Raw genomic sequence first — 16,780 nt, 5'->3', positions numbered from 1 at the left:
AAAATGTTTCTGCCAGAGCGGTCTCCAAATCCGCAAATGTTACATACTGCAGCTTTAAATGAATGAATGAATAAATAAATAAATAAATAAATATCTTAACAATCTAACACTGAGCGTACAATTCAATAAATAATCTGACGATGTTGTAGCCTGTTGCAGCTGCCCCAACCCAGAGTGTCTTTCTTGTTTCTGTTGCAACTCTCTAGTTGGAAGGGAGGGGTCAGAGGTCAGGGGTCACATGAGGACGTTGGCACGCGTGTCTGGGAGTCGGAGTCCCACGAGGCCGCCAACCACCAGGACGCCTGAAGCCAGGAGGATGGGAATGGCTTTAGTGATGCCCACCAATGAGCCGAAGATCAGGTTCCCCAACACGGCTGCTAGCTTACACATGGCGTTACAGAACCCGAATCCAGTACCCCTGCCCCACACACACACACACACACACACACACACACACACACACACACAGAGTGAAATTATTACCAGTTGTTTGCGTTTTACATTCCAAACCTAAGCATCTAATTATTTTTTTATTTATTGATTAATCTTTATTGGAAAATATTTTGCAATCACGCAGGTCAGGAAACGCAAAATGCATCACACGGTTTCATGAATGACCTGCAGAAAACACTTCATACCTAAAAGAAAAACCTTCCTTACAATGCTCTTACACGGTTTAAAATATCAGAGGATTGTTTTTTCTAAGAATTAAGCACTAATGTCGGCTGTATTGCTTCCTCTTTCATCACTACGTTGCAGCCGTGTCATACTGAAATGCAATCACCGTACATTCACAGAATAAGCTGTACTCGTACCTCCTGTCTGTGGGATACAGCTCGGTTGTGACTACATCCAGAGAGTTCCAGGCGGATATGCTGAGTCCGTTATAGAGGCAGAGCATGGCGATCATCATCGACTCGCTGGTGCCGAACCACAAGAAGAAACAACTAATACCAGACAGAACCATCGAGCCTCCTAAACAACAACAGACAACAAGCAAACAACATCAGAGATCAATCAGCTCACTGATTTAATTACCTGGAATAAGGATCTGAATGTTTCGGTATGCATGCATGATCAATAGGATCGAACGGCTTACCCAGCATGCTCAACCGCCCGACTTTGTCCATCAGGAGGGCGGAGACTATGTTGCCCGGCAACACAGCCAGAGTCCCGAGGAAGTTAATAAAGTAGACCCAGTAGGCACTGTAGTCGTCATCGAATGTGACCTGGCAGCCCGTCTTATTGTGTGCAAATGTGCTGTTGATCACCGACGAGCCGATAAATTTTGAGTCGTCGATATCTGTGGACGAGAACCGAGGATTAGTCCTGGGGTAGTTCTCCGCTAACGAAATTACATTCACAGCAAAATTTGTTAACTTTTTTAGTTGCAGTACTCAAGGTAATGATATTAAATAAAGATTTCATACTGTATGAGGTATTTTTTGACCCTAAAAAAAAAGCATAGAAAAATTGGCTATGTTGAACTCTGAACGGAAAATCTTTTATGAGGAAAGAAAAGTCAGCAACGGAGTTGTGTCAGAAAAAAAATGAACTTTCATTTCTTAAAATCCAAACCAAGATTTCTCTAAAGCGACATCGCTATAATTGGGATGATGATTTTTAAATATGGTTTTCAGTACATTTTGCCTTGGATTCCATACTTTAGCAACATCACTGAGCTGACAAGTTGAGGCAATCTTAATCATTTCATAATTTTGGCCTCTTTGCTGAAGAATCGCCCCCTGCTGTGTCACACTTTATTTTTTTTATTTTTTACAGCATCCACATGCAAACTTGTACACAGCTGATGTTCGGTAGCAGGGTTTAAAATGAAACACTAACATTTTGCATCACATCACTGAGCCTCCATTGGACCAATCAGAAATGTTTACCATTCACGTTTCATTGTATTCTTGCTATAGTGCGGCAGCCATTTTGAAAAATCCAACCTACAATGTTGTCCGTCCCTTCTGCTATTAAAGGGGAACTGAGGGCAAATTTTTTATTATCAAAATTCTACTTATCTCATTTTATTAAATATAGGAATGCATTTTTGATAGCAATTTTGTCACTGCTATAGCAAGTTATGAGCGTTTGAAATATGCTCTGTAATATATCAGTCCATATGTCAAAGCAATGGCCGTAAACGAGATTCGTTGAGACCTGTGCGAGACATCGTAGGACGGAAGTAAAACGTACAGCGGAAATCAAACTGACCAACATCTGCCAACGTTCCCTGTGTCCGAAATCACTCACTCGTTCACTACTCCCTACTCCCTATATAGGGAATTACTGTATAGAGGACTATACAGTGAGCTCATTGGTAAAATGAAAAAACGCTTTCGGACACTAGTCCGTCACGCTGGTATTTACGTCATTACTGTTGCACAATTAAAACGTGCCAGATCAGTCAGCTGGTGGGTTTTCAAAATAATAAATATATGTGTGTATTTTTGTGATAAATTCATATTATACTGAGCGTATTTCCTACATTAATCAGTACAAAGTACCTGCATCTTTCAGTTTTTTTTTAAATCAAGGCTGAATACTTTCTTCTTTGCCACTGCCTTTTATTAAATCAAATTTGAGACTTTTAATTTGATTTCTTTCAGCACGACTGCAATGCATGATGGGATATATTGCTTTGGTTAGTAACCATCGTTGTACACTACTTTTCGTGATGCATTGTGGGAAACTTTGAGTGCACTATATAGGGTGTAAATAATCCTCACTAAGGTTTCGGACAGCACTACAAAATGGCGGTCCCACTATATATTAAGTAGGGAGCAATTTCGGACACAGGGGTTGTCAAAAGATGCGCGCGCCCTCTTTTGAATGCTGATGTAATCAAGCCGGAAGTTTTGTTTGTTTTGATAGCGATCAGGAAAGTTTGAAAAAAGTAGGCAGTAATCGTCATTTAAACTCGTTTTTGTGCAATATTTTGTTTGGAAATCAGTTTTCAAAATGGTGACACTGACACCTGGCTGACACTTCACGTTTCGAAGTCTCGCACAAGTCTCATGAAGATCGCGCGGATAAGCGACGCCCGCCGTGGACCAAACGAATTAAATTCAACACGGCTAAAAACCGAACAGGCCAATAAGTATAATATTTAATTGCAATTAGTTGCCAGTATGAGTCACAATATAAGGTTACTAAAACCGAAAACGTAATTGAATAACGCGTTAATTAAGAAATAAAGCAAGTTTAAAAATGACTTCAGTTCTCCTTTAAGAACAGTCTTTGACAGCCAATCTGATTTCTGTGAAATCTGTCCTACACTTCATTTTCGGTGGTTCTAGTACATCATCGAAGGGTTAATTTATAGTATGATCACAGTACAATACATTTCACTTGGCATTTTATAATTCATCCATCAGTGAAACCGATCCACCACTGGGCAGATATTATTCTCTTCACGTTAAAGGATGGCTAACAAATTGTTCAGACTAACACATGGACTACACTGAGTAATTATTCTGCATCCTTTCCTCCACACAAATATTTCCTGTTCTTTACTACTTACACAAAACAATATTGCTTGGTTTTCTTTCCTTTGACAGCAAATCCATTAAACTGACAATCTCTATTATTTCAGGAAATACACTGTTGAAGATATATTGCCAGTGTTTCCCATGAGGCAATATATGAGGCATGCTGTTTCAGGCAGGGGCCAGATTTTATCCTGTTGAATGCTGTTTGCCCAGGACTGAAACCTTCATCAGATTAACCCTATAATGGTTTTGTCCTAAACCACACTCTTCCTTCGTCACGGCCTTTCTCAGAACCCAACACACTTATTGAGTAACAAATGATACAGACACTAAGACACCTGGCGGCACGGTGGTGTAGTGGTTAGCACTGTCGCCTCACAGCAAGAAGGTCCTGGGTTCGAGCCCCGTGGCCGACGAGGGCCTTTCTGTGCGGAGTTTGCATGTTCTCCCCGTGTCCGCGTGGGTTTCCTCCGGGTGCTCTGGTTTCCCCCACAGTCCAAAGACATGCAGGTTAGGTTAACTGGTGACTCTAAATTGAGCGTAGGTGTGAATGTGAGTGTGAATGGTTGTCTGTGTCTATGTGTCAGCCCTGTGATGACCTGGCGACTTGTCCAGGGTGTACCCCGCCTTTCGCCCGTAGTCAGCTGGGATAGTTTCCAGCTTGCCTGCGACCCTGTAGAACAGGATAAAGCGGCTAGAGATAATGAGATGAGACTAAGACACCTCATTTTACATGTTGTAACCTTTAATTGCAGTTGCCCATTAAATTACGGTTTCCATGCTGGCATACTAACACTAGTTTCCTGTTTACTGAGTAAAAAGAAAGTAGAATATCAATTACCAGAATGTAAACATCACATCCTGGTAAGACATACATTCACCTACAAACACACACCTGTATTGTAGAAGAACGTGTCCAGGATGGTGCAGTTCTTGAAGAACGTCCCAATTGAAGTGACGTCCTCGAAGTAGCAGTTCTGGAAGATGGAATCTTTAAAGGTGACCGATTTAAACTTCATACCGATGAACCTGAGGACAAATCGATTTACGTTTTTTTAAAAAGTAAAGCTTACATTGAGTAGAATTAGACACTGAGAATTTAACACTATCGTGTTAAATTCTCAGTGTCTAATTCTACTGAGATCCAATAGATCTCAAAAGCATCATGGTAAAATGGTAAACTTCTTTTGGATGGTTCATTTGCTCTTGAATGATATCTAGATAGATATTCAGGGTATCAGTCAAAACAATTCTACATGGTTTCATTAATTATTATATTTTCATAAGTACTTTACAGTGAAATACCATCTGACTAATCACGTCTCGAGCATTCAACCGTGCCACCTCACCAACCCCACCCCGCATTATTTCTCCGTATCTGATGTTTTCCCCCGTGGTATGATGTGATGCTGTGTTACAGTGTTTGATATCATCTCAAGATTAATGCCCCAGTCTGAGTGTACACATTACTGCCAGGACTGAAAAGATAAAATAGGGATACAGGATGAACTATCAGATGAACGAGCAAAGATTCGGTGGACATTTGGAAAAAAGATGCAGAAAAAGAGAGCGATAGAATCAGAAGGTCTTGTTGAGGGAGAATGTGAAAAACAGATAACGGCTTTTTAATTTCCTGTTGTTGTGATGTCATGTGATATTACCATGCCAGTGTAAAACAGTAATATAACACACACACACACAACTTGTAACTTGGTTCCAATAATACATGTAAGGGCGCCAATAATTTTGAAACTATGCTTTGCTAAACAAACAAACAAACAAACAAGTTGAAGAAACTTTAAATAAGTAAATAAAATGAGTCAATGTCCCTATAAGTTTAGATCCAAAATATTTCATACTGGTTGAAAGTGTGATACATTATACAATATATACACCTCATTTTCATTAAGGGTGCCAATATTTCTGAAAGGTACTGCAGCATCACTGACTTTTTCCTTCTCCGGCTCAATATAGTGTTTGATATAAAATACTGTTTTATTTATTTTTTTACTACACTATGTAACAGTTAGCCAAATGTTAGCTGGCTAGCTAGCAAACGTGGCTAGCTATGTAACATCAAATACCATTAACGTTAGTGTAGCTAACTAGTTAACTGTTTAACGTTTGTTAACATTTTTACATTTTATGCGGAACAGTTCACAAACTGAGAACAGGAAGTAAAAAAGAACTCAAGTGATGACATCACCCGATCCGGTTTGTGATTGGCTCCGCCCATGTTAACACAGGCCTATTACTTTTTTCAGATTTCACACCCTTTTTTAAAAACGGCAAAATTGTTGCGATTGTTGTAATTATCACCTTCCCGACTAGAAAATAAAAACCATCTGCGTCGACCTCCAAGTGTAAATTCCAAGTTGGAATTACGTACCACAAAAATCAACACGTTATTTAAACCTACATCTGTGTGTTTACATGAAATGGAAACGCGATAAAACTTTCAAATCGGAAAAATGTGGAGTTTTCATGTCCTCACAAATTCTCGAGGTTGAGTGGAATAAGGAATTTGAATCAGCCTTTCTCACCTGTCATTGATGAAGGACCCATTGACGTGCACCTGGTTCTCCAGTGTAAAGTTGAAGGTGAAATCTTCGATGCGCTCGTTGTTGTGGATGTTCACTCTCGCTGCGTACTCGTCCGCTTGAAGGTGCTTTATGACATCGGGAAACCACACCGAAAGACCGTAGTACCTACACAGAGGATGTTACATCACAGGAAACTGCATCATGATAAGAGAAGACACATGGACAGAGCGTTTGCATTTTGTTCCTCAAAGGTTCTTAACGATTGTAGCTTTCTAAATAAGTTATATTTGGGATTGTTTTTTGAAAGGGAGCTAACTACATAGCTAGCTGTTTATGCAGCTTGAGTAACATCGCTTAACATTTTCATAAAAGCATTATTTTATGCTAAGTAGCTCATACCGCAGGCCTGGGAATTAAAAAGAAAGTTTAGATGTGATGTCAAGTCTAATTTGTGATTGACTCCGCCCATTTTAATGCAGGAATTCAATACAACCTACAAAATTACAGCTGAATGAGGATACAATAATTATTATTACACATAATTACTGTTATTACGCATAATTACTATTGTTACACATAATCACTGAACATTAACAGCACTTTTCTTTCTTTTAGCATTTTTTATAGTTCTACACACGGTCACGTTTTATCAAATGAGTAAATCGTTGCATTGACGTCAGATGTGGAAAGATGTAATTATCACCTTCTAACTGGGAATAAAACATTCATGTCTACCTCGGAGTGGGAATTCCGAGTTGGAATTTTGGGAGCTTTCTATCACAGCAATCACCATTTCCACAAATATTTTAATAGATATGAATAGAATTTTGCGTCTGTTCATGACCACCATTTTGGTGTAATTTAAAAACTTAAAAAACACAGGACCTTTAGAAGGAATAGAAAGAGAAGAACTGAAAGAGCAGTAATGCTGGAGTGAGGGAAAAAAGAGAACGGGAGTGATATGGGGAGAAGAGAGGAGAGAAAGAATGATGATGCCCCTCTACAGTCCACCTACTCGAGCGCTCTCTGACAGGTTTAGTGCATGTTTTACATGTTAAGAGAGAGATACGTCGGTTTCTCCTTGTTTCAGTGGGTGGAAAAACACACACTCACTCGCACACAAGGGAAGATAAAGAACAACAACAACAGGCTTACAGCTCCTGTAGATCAAAACCCTCTAAAACGTTCAGTGTTTGAACTAGAACAAATGCTTGGGGGTAGAAGAGAGCTGAGCACACATCTATCATGACTATAATCTTTCAACACACAGAGAAGAAATGGAAATGATTCATGACAATGTTTCTCTTCATGTGAATATATTTAACGTGATAAAATACATCATGTCATTTTGTCACTAAAATTTTGTAACATTTTAGCTCATGCTACTTTGCTAGCTCAGCTAGCTAGCAAAAAAAAAAAGGAAAACAAATGTACCGTTCGCGAGCGTAAAGTTTTGACGAAAGTTGTTAAAGTTTCCTGCAGTTCCATAATTATATAACATAATGCTATTAGTGGATCCAGGAACATAATTATGTTTCGAATGAATTACATAATATTGACTAATTTAAAATCAGTCCCTTGTTTAGCTAGCTAACGTTACAGAAGTATGGTAATTACAGACAGATCTGTCCCCCTAGTGCAGCTCCGCCTCTGGGCCCATCCACACAGTGGCCATGATGACAACAGTAATTACACCGACATTGGGCCGTCTTACGCAGCTCCGCCTCTGGGCCTGTCCACATTAACGACAGCTACTGTTAGCGCAGCAATTACGAAAGGACAGCACCTCATTACACTGCCACAGACACACCATCACTGTGTGTTTGTTTGTGAGGAAAAAAATGAGTGTGTCTGAGAAAGTGAGAGGTCAAGTCTGAGTAGCTCTCTCATTTTCTATTTGGTCAGAGATCACTGATAAAAAAAAGGAAACGATGGAACAGAATGTGATACAAGAGCGTTAAAAAGGATAAAAGCTATATGGATGGAAATGTATAAATGTATTTAACTCCATATAAACCAAAATATCTACAGTCCGGTGCAAAAGTCTTAGGCACATGTAAAGAAATGCTGTCGACCAAAAATGGCTTAAAAATAATGAAATGAAATGATTCAACATTAAAAAATACTATAAACAGTAATCAGTAAGCCATAATAAATGAAACAAAGTCAATATTTGGTGTGAGACGACCCTTTGCTTTAAAAAAATAAATAGTAGTCTGAGGTCCAGTGAGTGCAGTTTTATGCGGAAATGATCTGTAGGTTTTACTGAGCATCTTACAGAACCAGCCACAGTTCTTCTGGACACTTTGACTGTCACACTCGCTTCTTCATTTTGCACCAAAACCCAGCAGCCTTCATTAGGTTTTCTTTTTTAATCTGAAAAGTGCTCTCTTATAGAATATGCTGCTCAGATACAAACTTTTTTTGTTTGTTTGTTAACATTTAATTTTGTGCTGGAAAACAAACGTTTGGCACTCTAAAGTGTTTTTGTACTGACTCGATAATGTAGAAGTCATAAAATAGAAACCTATATACATCTATACATATAGCCAACCCTCAAAGTTTTATGACTACAGTCAAATGCCGCTTTTCCACTACAAACGCGGCTGAGCCGTGCCGTGCTGAGTCGAGCTGAGTCGAGCTGAGCGGGGCTGTTGGAGTTGCATTTCGACTACAACCGCGCTGAACCGTGCTGGCTGGAAGTGGGTGGACACATTGGGTGGAGTTAGCGAAAGTGGGTGGACGTCACGTGATGTCGTTAAGCAGCGCAAACAGTGACATCAGTGACAGTGGCGGAACAAGTCAGAGCCGGGCCGGGGGCGGGGCAAATGACCGGGCCCTTTATTAAAGCTTATCATAACATCATTTTAGGCTACAAAATGTCCGCAACTGCGGTGTTTACCAATTTCAACACTACCGGGTGCAACTATGTTATTTAGTACATCAAGTCCTTCAAACGAACATGTAACTCAGAAACAAAAAACATTAGGATACTGTACATGGCTCATAATAAAACATCAATAGCCTATACTGCGCACATTATTTGAAGGGCATACGAATGAGCGCTCAGAGGTTGCAACGCTGACAGGAAGAGTCAGAAATAAAAGGAGGGCGGTGCAAACCTCACTGAATGCACTGTGTTTACCAATTTCAACACTACGGGGTGCAACTATGTTATTTTGTACATTAAGTCCTTCAAACGAACATGTAACTCAGAAACAAAAAAAACATTAGGCGACATACTGTACATGGCTCATAATAAAACATCAATAGCCTACTGCGCGCATTATTTGAAGGGCATACGACGAGCCTTGCGCTCCGCGAACTCGTGCACGATGCTCTGTATGTCACTGATTCAGTGAGCTTTTAAGCGGTAGTCTCACGACCCGAATAGTAAACAATAAACATGGATGACATGGAGTCGTTAGTGTGGCTGGTCTTGGTGCTGTGGCTTGTTGTCACCGACAACGCCAACAGATACTGGCAAGAGCGTATAGATGAGGCGAGGCGCATAAGGCTTCAGAAATTCTCGTAATTCGTAATTATTATTCTTCCGGGTTTGCGGTGTTTACAGATCCCAGCGCGCTCGCGGGGCGTGTGTGGGCATGTGAGGACACTCCTCCTCACCAATCAGTGCACAGGGGAGTGTCTGCTCACGCCCCCAACCTCAGTCGGCACGGTTTGGCTCGCTTCAGCCCCACTCCAAAACGGTGCGAGTTTTAGGGGCTAAGCAGGGCTGAAACGAGCTGAGTCGTGCCGGTTTTTGGTAGTCGAAACGCGAGCCGTGTCGGGCTGAAGTGAGCTGAAGCGAGCTGAAGTGAGCTGAAAAAGGGTAGTGGAAAAGGGCCAAATGAGTCATGGTTTCCTCAAATATCCTGTTAGATTAATTTATTTTAAAACCTGTCAGGTTACCTGTCATGTTAGCTAACATGGTAGCGCTAGCAGTGAACACTTATGACATAAAACCATCCCAGAAATCCTGTCAGGTTAGCTTGTGTTAGCTAGCTTGTGTTAGCAGTGATTCTGAAAATTTTTAACTTGAAAATTTATATCAGGTTACCTCATGAGAGCTAGTTAGCTACTGTTACCAGTGAACAATTATGACATAGAACTGTCCCAAAAATCCTGTCAGATTAGCTCATGCTAGCTACCTGAAGATAAAGATTATCAACATATATTAATATGACTCAGAAATCCTGTCAGGATAGCTCATGCTAGCTAGCTAGTGTTAGCACGGATTCTGAAAAGTTATGACTTGAAAAATCCTATCAGGTTACCTCATGATAGTTAGTTAGCTCCTATTAACCAATAGAAATTACTGTATGTACATTTATGTCTTTAAATCCGCCCATAAATCCTGTCAGGTTACTTCATGTCAGTGAGCTAGTTAGCTAATGTTAGCAGGGAACATTTATGACGGAAAACTTTTCCAGAAATCCTGTCAGATTAGCTCATGCTAGCTACCTGAAGATGATGTTTATCAACATATATGAATATGACTCAGAAATCCTGTCAGGTTAGCTTATGTTAGCTTGCTGATTAGGACTAGTCGTGAAGATTTTGGTGTAAACATCTCCGTTAATGGGCGGCACGGTGGTGTAGTGGTTAGCGCTGTCGCCTCACAGCAAGAAGGTCCGGGTTCGAGCCCCGTGGCCGGCGAGGGCCTTTCTGTGTGGAGTTTGCATGTTCTCCCCGTGTCCGCGTGGGTTTCCTCCGGGTACTCCGGTTTCCCCCACAGTCCAAAGACATGCAGGTTAGGTTAACTGGTGACTCTAAATTGACCGTAGGTGTGAATGTGAGTGTGAATGGTTGTCTGTGTCTATGTGTCAGCCCTGTGATGACCTGGCGACTTGTCCAGGGTGTACCCCGCCTTTCGCCCGTAGTCAGCTGGGATAGGCTCCAGCTTGCCTGCGACCCTGTAGAAGGATAAAGCGGCTAGAGATAATGAGAATGGGATCTCCGTTAATGTTAGATAGCTAGCTGACAAAGAAACAACAACCCAAAACCGTCATGTGTGTATCCAGTGTGAACAGCAATTATTTTGTTCCTACTTGATGATGTTCGAAAGCCAAAGATGCGAGTGTATGAAGAGCAGAAAGACTAAGAGAAAGATAAGTGTTTCTTACCCAAAAGAGAGAGAGAACCACACTATAGCCAGCTTCACCGTGTTGTCTTTCACAGGGTAATCCCAGCACTTTAGGAACGTTAGCCAAATCTATGAAATGTGTGGACACAAATATATGAATTACATGTGTGCTAAAGCTACATTATTTCATAGCACACAAAAATGACACCTGACAGTACTAGAACTTGATATTTCAAGGCTAAAGCTGCCCTATGATGCACAAGCATCCCATCCAGGGTGTATTCCCACCGCCATGTTTCCAGTGTTCCCAGGATAGGTTCCTGGATCTACTGCAATCCTGACCAGGATAAACAGCTTTCTGAAGATCAGTGAATGAATGAAAAGAAACCTGACAGCTGACCTGGTGTAAGTGCAGATGTGGAAGGTGTGTGTACGAGCAGGTGAACACTCACTCCGCGGAGTTCACTCCGGATTCGGAAGAGAACTTTAGCTGCAGGGTTTGCCGATTCGGACTGCATCTCCACAAACTCGTCCAACTGCTTAGGGATCTTTATACGGTTCACCTGCAGGGGGCGACACAGAGTGAGTTACACAAGGGAGTTGGAAGTCGTATCCTAAAACTTTTTCCACTATCACACTGTGCTGCTTTGTATTACAAAACATTACAAACATGCATCAAGATGCACATCGTGTCATGCTGTAATTCTATAATTCAAGTAGAAGTAGGAACAGTTATAATCAACATGGCACAATTACTTTGTTACTGGATTTAAGTCGATTTTTTAATATTTATATATTTTTTAAATGTTATTTGAAATGCTTTTCTGAAGCTTTCAGAAAGGTTCAGACTTTTCTCCTTTAACTTGAGTGAAGAATTTGATGCTGTACTTTAACTTTTACCAGAGAATAAATGTATTTCGATGAGTCATTGTGTTTTTATTTGAATAAGGAATTTGGGGACTTTGTGTAATTTGGCTACAACTCTGTGAACAAAGAGAACAAATTTTAAGGAGATATTTTGAGAAGGGTACAGGATAAAAAATAAAAAATAAATAAAAAGGTGTGGAAAAATGTGTGTGTGTACGCATATTCTTCAGGTCTTTGTGAGGACCAAAAAAGCCCAAAGTCCTCACAATGTGAGGAAAGTGTCAAATGTCCTCTTAGTCACCCGGTCCTCACAAAATATAGTATCTTTACTTCTCATCTCATCTCATCTCATTATCTCTAGCCGCTTTATCCTGTTCTACAGGGTCGCAGGCAAGCTGGAGCCTATCCCAGCTGACTATGGGTGAAAGGCGGGGTACACCCTGGACAAGTCGCCAGGTCATCACAGGGCTGACACATAGACACAGACAACCATTCACACTTACATTCACACCTACGGCCAATTTAGAGTCACCAGTTAACCTAACCTGCATGTCTTTGGACTGTGGGGGAAACCGGAGCACCCGGAGGAAACCCACGCGGACACGGGGAGAACATGCAAACTCCGCACAGAAAGGCCCTCGCCGGCCCCGGGGCTCGAACCCAGGACCTTCTTGCTGTGAGGCGACAGCACTAACCACTACACCACCATGCCGCCCTGTAATATCTCAAATTAAAAAAACAAAACAAAACAGGCCATTCTGTGGCTGGGAAGTTATTTAATTTGAGGGGATTCCTGAGCAAATAAGGTGCATGAAATCACTTGCTTTGCACAGACAGAGGGAGCCCATGTGCGCATGCACAGGTTTACCTTCTTCTTCTTCTGGGTTTTATGGCAGCTGGCATCCAGTGTTGCAATACTGCCATCTCCAGGTTTACCTTTGAGCGTGCACTGACAGTTCTATCATTCTGTCACTAAACGAACAGCTGATCACACCGAGGTGCTCGCTGACCGCCGATATTTATTAGTTTGGTTCTGCGTTTCCTTTCCTTCATATAGAACATAATGTCTTTTCTTCTTGCTTTCTGTTACTGTAGTCGGTCTTTCACGTTTCATTCGCACACTCACGTCCTCCATTTTTCTCTCCTGTTTCAAATTGGTATCCCACAATGCCTTGCACGAACAGGGAAAGCCCACCACGTGACGCATGACGTAGTACCTTGAATTGGGTCATGGTGAAGCAGGAAAAAATAACGGAGAATTTAGGGCCATGTGGCCCTAAATTCATTAATTGTTTTATTTTTAAAAACCTAATAAAATTGGAAATGTGTGATTCGATTTCAGTAGCTTTCGGTCACTAAACAAAAAATAATTGGGCGTCGGGGAAAATTCTTTTTATGACTTACACTTGAAAAATCTGAAAGGCAGTCTACCTTTAAAGAAAAGTATATATCAAAAGCAAAAATATCTCCAATTGCTCACTGAGTGTAAGTTTAGAGTCAGATAATGGCACAGAATTAATAGTAATAAACATAGTAATGGAATATCCTCACAAAGATAAAAACAACAACAACAACAACAACTACAGTGGTGCTTGAAAGTTTGTGAACCCTTTAGAATTTTTTCTATTTCTGCATAAATATGACCTAAAACATCATCAGATTTTCACACAAGTCATAAAAGTAGATAAAGAGAACCCAATTAAACAAATGAGACAAAAATATTCTACTTGCTCATTTATTTATTGAGGAACATGATCCAATATTACATATCTGTCAGTGGCAAAAGTATGTGAACCTTTGCTTTCAGTATCTGATGTGACCCCCTTGTGCAGCAATAACTGCAACTAAATGCTTCCAGTAACTGTTGATCAGTCCTGCACACCGGCTTGGAGGAATTTTAGCCCGTTCCTCCGTACAGAACAGCTTCAACTCTGGGATGTTGGTGGGTTTCCTCACATGAACTGCTCGCTTCAGGTCCTTCTGCAACATTTCAATTGGCTTAAGGTCAGGACTTTGACTTGGCCATTCCAAAACATTAACTTTATTCTTCTTTAACCATTCTTTGGTAGAACGACTTGTGTGCTTAGGGTCGTTGTCTTGCTGCATGACCCACCTTCTCTTGAGATTCAGTTCATGGACAGATGTCCTGACATTTTCCTTTAGAATTCGCTGGTATAATTCAGAATTCATTGTTCCATCAATGATGGCAAGCCGTCCTGGCCCAGATGCAGCAAAACAGGCCCAAACCATGATACTACCACCACTATGTTTCACAATTGGGATAAGGTTCTTATCCTGGAATGCAGTGTTTTCCTTTCTCCAAACATAACGCTTCTCGTTTAAACCAAAAAGTTCTATTTTGGTCTCATCCGTCCACAAAATATTTTTCCAATAGCCTTCTGGCTTGTCCACGTGATCTTTAGCAAACTGCAGACGAGCAGCAATGTTCTTTTTGGAGAGCAGTGGCTTTCTCCTTGCAACCCTGCCATGCACACCATTGTTGTTCAGTGTTCTCCTGATGGTGGACTCATGAACATTAACATTAGCCAATGTGAGAGAGGCCTTCAGTTGCTTAGAAGTTACCCTGGGGTCCTTTGTGACCTCGCCGACTATTACACGCCTTGCTCTTGGAGTGATCTTTGTTGGTCGACCACTCCTGGAGAGGGAAACAATGGTCTTGAATTTCCTCCATTTGTACACAATCTGTCTGACTGTGGATTGGTGGAGTCCAAACTCTTTAGAGATGGTTTTGTAACCTTTTCCAGCCTGATGAGCATCAACAACGCTTTTTCTGAGGTCCTCAGAAATCTCCTTCGTTCGTGCCATGATACACTTCCACAAACATGTGTTGTGAAGATCAGACTTTGATAGATCCCTGTTCTTTAAATAAAACAGGGTGCCCACTCACATGTGATTGTCATCCCACTGATTGAAAACACCTGACTCTAATTTCACCTTCAAATTAACTGCTAATCCTAGAGGTTCACATACTTTTGCCACTGACAGATATGTAACATTGGATCATTTTCCTCAACAAATAAATGACCAAGTCTAATATTTTTGTCTCATTTGTTTAACTGGGTTCTCTTTATCTACTTTTAGGACTTGTGTGAAAATCTGATGATGTTTTAAGTCATATTTATGCAGAAATATAGAAAACTCTAAAGGGTTCACAAACTTTCAAGCACCACTGTATATGTATGTATACTCACAGTAAAAACTTTCTCTGGCTCTCCTCGTGCACGCATGTTAGTGTCGTGGATCTGTTTCAGCACCATCCACGCCTCATCATGTTTTCCTGTCTACAAATATCGAAAATGTCAGACACAATCAGAATACACTAACAACACAAAAAACACATACTGCTGTATTATAAAAGGAATGAAACACTTCAGGTTATGCTGTTACAGAAAAATATTCAACTTCGAGGTGATACAAGTAACTCTGATTCATCACACCATCCCATCGTGGATTATTTTGCAATAATAGCAAGGCTAAGTGTTTTACATGTACAGCATACCAACATACTCAAACTCACAGCTCACCTCCAGGAAGTAGCGTGGACTTTCTGGCATGAAGGTAAGAGAGACGACTGCGCAGACACACGGTAGTGCGCAGACAACCACGAATACTCTCCAGCTGTGGAACTGATATGCTGAGCCCATGCTGAAACTCCAGCCTGCAAAATTATAAGCAAGGTCATTAGCATGCAAGTGTGCAATTAGGATATGGTGCCAATATTCTAGTATACAGGAAGGCTAGTATATAGAAAGTATAGTTTCTATATGTACTGTATATGTATGTTGTATATCTGGATACGCACAGATAAACAGAACGAGAATGTGTGCATGCACACGCGTGCACGCGCACACACACACACACACACACACACACACACACACACACACACACACACACACAGACTACCCTCTGGGGTCTGAGAGGCAGAACAATGTGTAATGCAATTATACTTAATTCCCGAGTTAAGAGGTGCTCTGAGAGGCACTCAGAGAGCGTTTTCTCTGCCTGTCTCTCTCCATTGGGCTAAAATAAAAACATCTGACTGTGTTGATCCTGAGATAATGCCCACATGGTCACTCAGAGTTGAATATCTTACAGAATAATGTAACTCCGGCTCACAAAGCATTATAGTAAACAGAATTAGCCAATGAAGTCATATTATAGTACAAAATTCTGTAAATGTTAGCATGCAAGCTAGCATGCAAACTAACATTTTACTCAACAGAGTAGCATATTAACTAGCATTATATTAAATAAACTAGCCAACAAGTTAGAATTATCTTAAACAGACGAGCACATGAACTAGCATCATAGTAAACAAATTAACTACAAATTAGCATAATAGTAAACAAATTAGCCAACAAGCTAGAATTATCTTAAACAGACGAGAATATGAACTAGCATCATAGTAAACAAATTAACTACAAATTAGCATTATAGTAAACAAACTATCTAACAAGATAGAATTATCTTAAAGAGATGAGCACATGAACTAGCATCATAGTAAACAAATTAACTACAAATTAGTATTATAGTAAACAAACTATCTAACAAGTTAGAATTATCTTAAACAGATGAGCACATGAACTAGCATCATAGTAAACAAATTAACTACGAATTAGCATAATAGTAAACAAACTAGCCAACAACTTAGAATTATCTTAGAGAACACATGAACTAGCATCATAGTAAACAAATTAACTACAAATTAGCATAATAGTAAACAAACTAGCTAACAAGCTAGAATTATCTTAAACAGACGAGAA

The 16,780-nt window shown here is 40.4% G+C and overlaps 1 protein-coding gene across 2 annotated transcripts in view; it reads right to left on the bottom strand.

Annotated features, from left to right (window-relative positions):
• Positions 1–234: 234 nt before the first annotated feature.
• LOC132894851 (synaptic vesicle glycoprotein 2C) overlaps positions 235–16,780 on the bottom strand; it is a 56,569-nt gene continuing 40,023 nt past the window's right edge. The window contains exons 4-12 of one of the 2 annotated variants that reach the window (XM_060934968.1): positions 15,539–15,672; positions 15,206–15,295; positions 11,579–11,689; positions 11,167–11,255; positions 6,041–6,205; positions 4,393–4,526; positions 1,100–1,303; positions 816–975; positions 235–418 (exon numbers count right to left, since the gene is read on the bottom strand). In XM_060934968.1, the coding sequence (XP_060790951.1) occupies positions 235–418; positions 816–975; positions 1,100–1,303; positions 4,393–4,526; positions 6,041–6,205; positions 11,167–11,255; positions 11,579–11,689; positions 15,206–15,295; positions 15,539–15,672 (1,271 nt within the window). The remainder of the gene's footprint in view (positions 419–815; positions 976–1,099; positions 1,304–4,392; positions 4,527–6,040; positions 6,206–11,166; positions 11,256–11,578; positions 11,690–15,205; positions 15,296–15,538; positions 15,673–16,780) is intronic. The other variant, XM_060934969.1, reaches the window with a different exon arrangement.

This window comes from Neoarius graeffei, chromosome 12 (assembly GCF_027579695.1).
Source record: "Neoarius graeffei isolate fNeoGra1 chromosome 12, fNeoGra1.pri, whole genome shotgun sequence".
NCBI lineage: Eukaryota > Metazoa > Chordata > Actinopteri > Siluriformes > Ariidae > Neoarius > Neoarius graeffei.
This window is presented reverse-complemented; position numbering and strand designations above follow the sequence as displayed.